At 37.4% G+C, this 11026-nt stretch overlaps 1 protein-coding gene across 1 annotated transcript; it reads left to right on the forward strand.

Annotated features, from left to right (window-relative positions):
• Positions 1 to 1093: 1093 nt before the first annotated feature.
• Cpr97Ea (cuticular protein 97Ea) lies at positions 1094 to 5099 on the forward strand. The gene is made up of 2 exons (XM_069117069.1): positions 1094 to 1339; positions 3067 to 5099. Exons 1-2 carry the CDS (start codon positions 1322 to 1324, stop codon positions 3979 to 3981), a joined length of 933 nt encoding a protein of 310 aa, XP_068973170.1. The 5' UTR covers positions 1094 to 1321; the 3' UTR covers positions 3982 to 5099.
• Positions 5100 to 11026: the final 5927 nt, after the last annotated feature.

Below are 11026 nucleotides of genomic sequence, written 5' to 3' on the forward strand. Positions count from 1 at the left end.
CAAGCAAACATTCTACGTTCTTATATCAACTTCCACTAAAATAAAAAGTTCCCGAATTTCGTGATTATATCGCAACGCAATACGCAGATTTCTAAAATTCCATTCTCGTAGAATTGTGAACTTAATTCAAACCATCCATCGACAAACCATCGATAAACACCTTGAGCGTTTGAGACACTAAATTCGAAGTAGATATACCGATACCAGCCGTAATAAGACACATACGGTGACCGATCGTGCAGGAATCAGGCATACAGTGAAAGGTTTGAGACAGACAATAAAAATTGTTGAACGCTAGATCGGTAGTCCAATCGAGAACTTAAGAATGATTTTCAAGAGTGACGAGAAACCAGAACAACCTGCCGGGCAACGTGTCCCGTATACGAGTTACTGCAACGGTAATATAAGAGGACACTGGGACAAATTGGATCCATTCTCTCGCTCGAAAACCCGACGTCTAAACAGTCCTTGCCGCTTCTTATCTATGAACACCGACGCACCAAATAATTAAAGGCTCCAATCAATTACTATGGTAGGCAGAAAACTGCGGACAGATAGATCCTTGCAAAAGTGAAATTTGAAGAATCGCGTTAATTTTACAGAATTATAATTAATATTGAACACAAGAGCGTAACAAGTAAAAGAAAACAGTACATGAAACACTATTTTCATACACATACATACATTTTCAAACACTATTTTACATAATATAGTTATGCAATACTAGTTACAATCTTTAAAAATATTACATTTTGTACATAAAGCGAACAATGTTAAGAAAGTTTTCCTCCTCGCTGTATATGATCAAATTCTCAATTTCAACAAACTGAGGAACAATTCAAAAAAGTATCAGAAGCCGTAACCTCTACATGCTGTTGCTTTCCTTGACAAACATTATAATTCATAATGAGTAATAAAAAAATCTCAATTAATCAGTCTTCCTAAATGGAGAAAAATATGGAGAGGCAGCGGAATGCAGTCCTTATTTAGCCGTATATAAAATACATATACGTGGTGTCAAAGTTGTTGATCGGTCCACGTTGCGATCGATTTTCCAGATTCTCGAGAACCGGGGCTAGTCTGGTGGGGAATATTTAGGGGATATAAGGTGCTGTAACGAGACAAGGCGGCCGTATATACAGGAGTCGAATAGATAGTGAAAGTCCCCCAGAGCTAACAGGAGTATAGAGGGCAAGAGGGGGGTAGGAACGGGGGACCCCAGTAAGGTATATGAGGGCCTCAGTTCGAGCAACCGCTGGTACTCTAGCCTCGCTGCCTACTTACATTCACACACACTAACACACCAACCACCTGGAACACAATGCGCACGGTCGCGACGGTACGTATTTAGTGCGTCACCATCGTCATCGTTTCTCGTTAACGAGCCCTTCGAGGGCCAAGATTTTGACAAAGTTTCTTCTAAATCGCGTGCTCTCTACCGGTCATTGTAAATCATCGGCATCATCGTGACTATCGTTCGTCGCTTTATCATCTGCAAAAATTTCAATCTCGCGTGTGATGTGATCGTTTTTCATCGTGACGGAACTGTGCTTGTGATTTGTGCATTACTAGTGCACCGCGGCTGGATCTCGTAAAACCTTGACTCGTTAAAGCTGACAGAATAATTCGGTGACGTCTGGCAAGAGTTTGATAGATATAGGGGATAGCTTATAGACCAGACACGTTGCTCGGCGGTTTCGTAAGGCGAGCGAAAGATAAATGTTAGTTCCGAGCAATCACTCGATCCAGACCTTTATGTGTGATCGACGTTCCGAACACGGGAGAAATCTGGTCGCCTCATGGTCGTAATTCGCGCGATTCGACGGAGATCGTTATTCGCTCGTAAAAATATCGCGTACCCGTTACAATTACCATTACGCAACTAATAGTCACCAACGACGTATAACCGCGTTATTACATTATAATTCGGAAGTACCATTCGATCGTTTTCCGCGCTACTCGAAAAATTATGAGAGCGTACGCGGGCGGTATCGATATTTTTTTGTCGCCTACTCGCTCGAAGAAAGACATTATATAATGAGCTACGCCGAACAGGAACACGTTCAGGAGTCATGTTGAACAGTATGCGTGACGATAGTAAGCGTTTCTCGTTCGTGGCCATTCGGGCAGAACTGCAGGAAGTGCGTTACGCAGCTGGAAGCGGTAAAACTCGGCGAATGGCGTGTAATTTACGATGATCGATTTACCAATCGTGTACATCTCCACGGAGAGGAATAAATACAGGCAAAACACTCGCATTTATTGCTTGTCGCGCTCGCCTTCCGCCGATACAACGGCGATCAACACTTTTACCGTGTATAACGAGTCGACGTCAAGAATCCGGTATCCTTCGAATGCGGTTATCTACTCGATGGTGGTGTAATAAAGTCACGTCTGGCGGTTAAGGTTCTGGTAACCCGGAGGGTCATGCATCACTGCGTTTAGACCTTTCTGCGAACAATTACGGTTTATGAAGTCTCAGATTAACAGCTCTGTAATACTTTCCAGGATACTGACCGCATGAAGATTAAGTTTACAGTGGTATCGGCGTTGCTCGCTAGACACGTCTCGACTATGCAATCAGAAATTATGCGAAACACGAATTGCAAGCAAGAAAGATTGGAAAATATTTCTATTACAGAATCTTTTTTAATAGACCATAGTTATCGATCGAATATTGTGCTGGTTGGACTGATTCGTTGAAACGAAAAACGATTGTGTTATGGAGCAATTTACAATACTTGTGTAACAACATTTTTCCGCGAAATATAACCATATTCTAGGACGGAAAGTAATAGCGGAAGTAGTAGATGTTTCGATAATTGCAGTAATGATCTTTATGATCTACTTACGAGATACGAGTGATCGATTGGAAAGGCACGATTAAGAACGACGACGCCAATAATTTACTAACACTGTGTATATCTTTCGCACGTGTTCTGTCATAAAACCACGGTTAATATTAAATAATCGAATAAAAATGAATTTATATCGTAACGTAGCATTCTACAATCAATTACATCTTCGCACTACTTTCGATCAAACACAGCTTTTTACTTCTTCCAGGTACTATTACTGGTAGCTGCCATACTAGTAGTATCGGCTCAGCAATACCAGCAACCAGATGCCAACTACGTAGACGAATACTCAGCATACGAGTCTCCAAGACCGACTCATCCGACTCCCCGAAGCTATGCCGCTAATTCGGCGCCAAATCGGCAATCGGCTGGCCCCACAACCCCAAAACCAACCCCGGTGGCCATCCTGAAGCAGATCAACAGGCACAACGAGGACGGCTCGTATACGTACGGGTTCGAAGGCGCGGATGGGTCTTTTAAGATCGAGACGAAACTACCAACCGGGGAGGTGAAGGGTAAATACGGATTCGTCGATGACACCGGCAAAGTACGTGTAGTCGAATATGGAGCGAATCAATACGGTTTCCAACCCGCTGGCGAGGGTATCACGGTTGCACCACCGACTCTGATCGACGACACCACCAGCAAGGAAGCTCTGCAAGCACAAAACTACCAAGAGGAGTACCAACAACCGGCTGCCAGACCTGCGCCACTTCGAGCAGTCGCGCCTGCGCCAGCACCTCGCCCTGCACCCCTTCAACAGATTCAATACGGACAGCCAGCTTACCAACAGCCCCAAACTCACACCGAAGCCGTCTATTCACCGCAACTGGCGCCCAGACAGCAGCCAAGTCTTCCGAAACCGCCAATTTTCACGCCTGCTGCTCCTCAATCCCCCCTCACTAAACAAACCACTCTCCTTCAACCTGAAGAACCAGCGCCGCCATCTCAATTGTATAATCAGGGACCAGCCCAGTTTGGCCCTGCTCCTGTTCAAGAACACCGTTCCCAGCCACAACCTCGTAGCCAAAGCGGCGGCATCCTTGATCAATTAGCTAGGGATTATGCTCTGCCACAGGGCGTCGCACCACCGTTGCACGACATCAGCTTCGGTTATTACTAGATCCTCTAGTCCCTCCCGTGTTCGTCAGGGTGGTCCCCGTGCGTTTTGATCTGTCCGTATTGTCTGAAGACGCGATGCTTCGATGGCGCACCCTTTTCGCCGTGATCGCGGCGTGGCCCATCGGTGACGATGGGTGGCACTGTGATTCGTACGTCGCGCGCCGATTATTACCGAAGAGAATATCGAGAATTTAAGGCACATTGCAATCCAGCGAGGAGATTGAATCGAAATCGATAATTTGATTATTGTTTCTATTTTCTTCATTGATATCTTCTTTCTTTTTGTAAAATAAGAGAATAAGGTGAAGGTTCTTGAGTTTTTCTTCGGTAATAAGCAAATCGCTGTCATGGCTGCCTACCGAGTCGAACTTTTGTTTCTTTCGATGAAGGTACGAATCCATTCTTGCCATTGGAATCAAATGTGATAAGCATGTTTGATGAAACGTGTAGTGGAAATGTAAAGAATGATCTCTAAGTATTTGTTCAGAATAATTATTAGTAACGAAACCTATATCGAATGGAGTCATTTTATCTCTTTTTTAAACTTTATTTCTCCAATCAGGATCTTCTAAGGAGAGATTTCAAAAGGTCAAGGATTCTTTCATTTTCGTTTCGCGAATAGCCTTTTCACGTAAAACCCTGTCAAAATCATTAACCCTGTGTGTAAGGAAGGTTGTAAAAATGTTGTAAATAAAAATTCCACATTCCACGGTAGGCTTCCGTGCTGGTTTTAGTTTTAGAGAACGCAGCTTGCACACGCGTCATAAGTGTACCGTTACAATTTCATTTCAAGGAGACCCTCACTTTGTCAAGCTGTGTCTTCGAGTTCGTGTCTCACGGGACTGCACAATAAAATTCAGCACGCTTACTATTATATTATATTTTAATTATATTATTATAAGGTAAATTAGATTGGAATAAATTGCGAGGGCAACGCAACACCTTTTATAATCGTAACTCTGATATACCGCCCTTCAATGAAAATTCGAAGTATGTTCACCCACGACTCATTATATAATTTACACAAGTTGAAGGTAAATGTTTCGTTTTAATTTTGTTAATGATTGTAATGGAGATAGTAGAGGCGAAAGAAATATTAATAAACGTTTCCAACTTAAATCGAATTAAAACTATACCCTTCAACTTTCTAATTGTTCCTGTTTCTCCATCAGTCAAACTCGCATAACCAGTCGCAACAAACGACCTTTCAGATTATTCCTTCTATGATAAAAATAAGAGAAGGTAACCGGCAAGCTTGAACTGTATCAAGTTTGTACCGGAACTTCGCCAATTGGAATTTTAGTTACGAAATTTATACATCGACCTTCACGTTTCTTCGACATAAAGGACGGTCGGTTCGCTTGAACTATACCTATACATATTAATAGCACAGTATGATATATACATATATTACGACAGGTAGTAAAATAAAAGCGGATCTGGTGATTGTATTTGTAGAGCAGCAATTGCGTGAGAACGAGTGTGAAAGTGATGTATAAGTCAAATTTACCTCGTTCCAGGAATTAATTCTTAAATCGTGGCAGAAAATAATCGTAGAAAATAACAGCACTCACGCAATTTACGCTTTCAGTTTTTTCAACTTAGATCACTTTTCTTTTCGGGTATTTCTTTCTGTATTATTTCTATATTTTTCTTTCTTTATCAATACGAAGCAAGAAGAAGAAGTTTACCAATGTTATAAATAATTTCCAAAATATTTCCCAAAATGTGTTTAATATCACAACCAGGGGAAAATACTAGCGTAATCAAAATTTATATAGATAAAATTTTAATATTTTGTCCATACGTATGCATATGATAATTTTATAAAATTTTTAATTGGTGTAGAACACGTATATACTCTGTTATCAAGGACTGGTTGAAACTCAAAGAAATTGCAGTTCGATGTATTTAAATTCCATTCATTCTTTCGAAATGTTGTATTAATTTCTTATTAATGCAAAGATAGATGTAAAATCCAATAATTTTATTGCGCGTCGACAACAAATCCAAATATACAATATTTTGAACGAAGTAAAACAAGTTTGAATATAGATTATACCTGAAACTTAATTTTTTTCAATTTCTTTGGTTTTTTCAAATTTGAACATAAAATACACTATTCAACGTATTGTAATGAGATTAAGGAAAAAAATTTATATTTCTATCATTCATCAAGATTCCAGTTACCATCGGATCATTGGTAATCGGTCTACATGATCAAGCTAGCAGCCTGCAGTTATGGCAACCAGCATTACGTTTCTGCAAAGCGAGTATTCACTCGCGTCGGCTCGTTCCTATCTTTCTGCGATTGTAAAATGATGAAATTCGCGCAAACCAAAGAATAGAATTTGTAGTTACTTTTTCACAAGGCGCACAAGCTTAAAAGCAATATGAAGTTCTATTTTATCTGTCGGATCTCTACCACCGAAATTCGTACGTTCCCAGACGCGTCCTTTTGTTGCAATTTACTAGTTTTCTACGGTACAACGACATATCCTTTGATGTCTCAACACCGGTTATTCTTTGAACCACTCAAGAAATACGCGTATACATTAATTCACGGAGTTTAACTCGATGAAAGAGCGACCCATTCAAAAGATTTCGAAGAAAAATATGATCCCATTGTATTTTTTTAGAAGCATGAATATTCATTTCTGTTGCAACAAGTATCATTGTAAGGTACATTTAACGTGTTACGTATTTTTAGAAGCTACATAGTTTCAAATTTCACATTGGTACTTTTTTAAAAAAAAAAAAGAGAAGGAAACTTGTGTTTCCTTTCCAATGTTCTATAACGATTATACTCAGGAAGATGATGATAATAGGATTAATCGATTGATTTTATTTATTATGATAGCTTAAAATCATTTAATATCACACGCATTGCAGGAACTTTCTAGAAACCAGATAGTAATTCCTTAATTTCTAATTTTGAACTTTAGTTGTCAAATTTTAGCAAGTATTGCTATTTATTAGTATGTTCATATCACAGACATTGCGAAGTTATTTATACGAATTATATAGTATTAATATTATTGAATGTATAATATGCTATGGAAATCATAATATATGTAGAGTACTATTCTTTATGATTTATACTATACTGCATACTAACATCTCATATTCGTAACAGGTATCAATGTCAAGAAAACAGGAATGTATATCTCTAAAATCTCAAAAACACATATCCTGTAGATCAACTACATTCATACTTTCTTTCCTATACACTTCGAAGTCAAAAATTGAATGTTCGTGACGTATGGAAAAAGCAATTTTATAATTCTGCCTTATATTTATTACGTGACGTTACATGTATATACAATATATACATTATATATATGGACTTACCAATCGTGACGACAGTCCATCCTTAAATTCTTCCTTTAATTGTTCTGGCTCCTCTAATCGAATCACCTTGGACAATCCTGTAATAGATACGTAACGTTACAAATAACATGTCGCAGAAACAATGCATAACATCGAATTAAACGCGTCAGAGAGGTTTACGAAGGGAAGAATTAGTATGAACATAGCGTTAAGAGTTACAGGACAAATTACAGACAATGGTGTTGGCAACGTGCCAAACGATCATGTCATGATGCACTTCGAGGTGAGGATTACTCCATGTGCATTGACCTTCTTCTGTGTGCAATGAGGTTACAGCTATCACGTTCGCGACACAGGTGTAACGTTGTATGAAGATTCGTAGCTTGCATCATCGTGTATAATAATACCCACCCACACGTCGAGTCACTGACTTTGGGCCCTGTAGAAAGCTACCATTATCAAAAATATTATGCATGAGCTTCCTTCCGCGTTCCTCGCCACTGTTGAACGTTTAGCTGGCTATTGCATTGGAATTTTGACAATGACGAATGACGATCGCGGAACGACTGGCTAGCGAAGTTACGTGACGGCATTGTGGCTCGTTAACCGAGGGAAACTGTATCGACCGGTGATATGAGAAATACGTAGCTGGGCCGATGTTCGTTATCGTCTAAGCGAGTCACGCAAAATGTGCCCGTGGGTTTCAACATTGCAGCCCATAGTTACAAGAACCCGCCTCCTACTTTGCCGGAATTTATCGTCATCGTTGAAATCGTCGATTGGTTGATGCAAGCTTTCGTGACCCGGCGTTGACTAGAGTTTCACATAAATAAGTGACAACACGCTATAGCGGCTTACATGTTTAACAAACATTCATCTATGACAGCAATAGCGAGTCTATGAATGATCAAGTAGAGAGCAGGAACTTCTTTTAGCAATTGTACGTGCCGTGCTTTTGTTAAAGGGTTTTGGTTACTTTCTTCGTATCGATCATTTAGTAAACGAAGTACAAGATGAGTTCTATTAATGAGAAGTATCGTTTTATGTTATTTGACGACTGATTATTTATATTGATTATAAACATTCATTTAGTCTTCTTTTATAATTTTCCATTGTGATTATATCTATATTAAAATAGAATTAACATAAAAGATACCACGTTTCTAATTGTTTCCTTTTAAATCAATTTAGTGAGTCATTGATATAATTAGTGCCAAAAGAAAATATACGATTTCGATACGAGAGAAATTTCAGATAAGATTAACGTACCTACAGTTTTTAGCGTTCAGTAATTAACAAAACTACTGTACTTTTTAAGAATAATTGCATACATCAAAAACAACGTTTGGAATTTTTATATAATGCTGGAAGAAACAAAGATAAGGAAACAAAGATATCGTATGAAATTGTAAATAGACTCTTGCAACTGTGAACGCGAAAACAGTCTCGTGAAAAGAACTTTCCCCTTGGAAAGTTCTAAGACGGTCAGCTGAGTAACTGCTAAATCGGTTTATCGTCATGTAAGAAAATATTGCTATGTACATATAGATCATAATCGTATATATGTTCTTGTGTATAATATGACGAGATGATTAAAATAATATGTGTGAAAATGGATGAGAGGCGATATTAATTTTGTTTTTACTAATTTTATAAACTTCGCTAATAATGTCAGAAAATTTACATAAGTCTTATACTCGTTTCTTATTCACTTTAAGTATCCACTATTACTTAAAAAAATTTACTTTATAAATGGAAATGAAGAACACATGAGTGCTTATAAATAACAGGATATTAAATTCTTAGTTGTTTGAAGCTGTAATACTTACTAGCATCTTAATATTAATTAGTCGGAGTAATTACTCAAACATTAAACATTTGACGTATGTTTATCAAATTGTAGATAAAATGAAAATGCAACTTATAACGAATTAGATATATTCACTTTCTCAAACATTAAGAAAAAATATTTGGTCCGAGAAATTAAACACTGATCATCTACTATAAAGCGATTCATTGGTAAAATTTCCTTTATCTTTTTCACAACTGAAAGCTAAAATAAAGGAGAAATTTCTTCATAAATACTTTATCGTATAATGATATAGATAATAGATTATATGATTAGACATCAAGATTCTTTTAATTATTAGATCTCTATAACTGTATCCTCTGAATGAAATAAAAATAATACCAGATTATATAATAAAATGTATTGCTTAAACTTATAATATCAAATAAATTTAAATTTAACAAAAAAGAGGCGTTTTCTCCTTATCTCTGGGCAAACATCTTTCTCCTCATATATTGCATAATTTTTGGATACTGCTTTTCTAACAAAACATAACTCTTATATTTCACTTAAATTTTAACCGCCTCTTTCTAGAGGCTACAACACAGGTAAATTACGACATGAATTAAAATAAATTTCACATTCCTTTTCAATAACTATATCTGATAAAATAATCAAGTAGTACATAGCTACGGTAACTATGCAATTCCAGTTGTACAAACCACTCTATGTAGTACATACAAGTTATAGTAACATTGGTAATGAACCCGACTAGAGACGAGTCTTGTTTGAATGGTAAATTGCAATCCTGTTGCGAAGGACGACGTAAACAAGCCTTCCTTCTGTGCATTCATTCGCCTGATGTTTTCATTGATGATACAGAAAGCGAGCTCGATCGTCGAGTGATCCCGGTAATGAAAGTAGGTAAGTGCATTTTCTTCCAAGAAACCGGCTCTGGATCAGTTATAAATCATAACCGATAAAGCAGATTGCTCCCGTTTATTGATTTCATTCCTCTTTACCACGTTCTACATTAAACATCGCAGTAATATCGTCACGAAGCTCACAAGTGTTTCATTTACTTTCTACATTAGTAGAATATTTAATATGATTTCAACAGTTCCTTTCCTATTTTCTGAAAGTAAAAACCTATTTTGATTCATCATGGTTATTATAATTTCTCTGGAATTTAGACATACATACATGCTGGCAATTATAATAATTTTTCTCTATAGATTTTCTGTAGATTTTTATCAATCCTAATAGCCTAAAATAACATTTGAATTCCTTTAATTATCAATTTTAATTACTACTTCTTTTAATTGTTACACATCACAAAGAAGATCATAAACGCGACATTAGAGAGTTTATAAGCATAAAATATCGCTTCCTATGTAACTCCATTTATAATCAGAAACGATATACATACATACTATCGTCCTGCATATCACGGAGACATTGCCTTATCGGTATTAAAATTAAACTGCAATTTTTCACATCAACTCGAATACGATGTAACGTCAATCTTGCACACTCAAAAATAATTTAACGTTAATCTTCAAATAATATTCAAAATATACTCTAATTTTAATAATTCTACCGGTATTTCGTCCATAATATCTGCTTTGAACTTCTAAAATCCATCTAAATTCACTAGAATTGAAATGTAAAATACCGTTCCTCGCACCTGTCCATTTAAAAGCAATTCAATATCAAATAGCTTTCGAAATATGCTCTACTTTTCAAAATCGCGCATAAATTCGCCAAATTGATAGACTAATAATTCTCGCATTATTTCGCCCATAATATGAGCGAAAGTACGGGCAGATCTCTGAATGCTTCAAACGGCGCACGTGTTCCGCACGCGGCGCGAGGAATAGGAACATCAATTACGACGACTCTCCCAAATTAAGATGCAGCAATTTCA

The sequence above is a fragment of the Bombus flavifrons genome, chromosome 7 (assembly GCF_040668555.2).
Source record: "Bombus flavifrons isolate JBK064 chromosome 7, iyBomFlav1_principal, whole genome shotgun sequence".
NCBI classification, from domain to species: Eukaryota; Metazoa; Arthropoda; class Insecta; order Hymenoptera; family Apidae; genus Bombus; species Bombus flavifrons.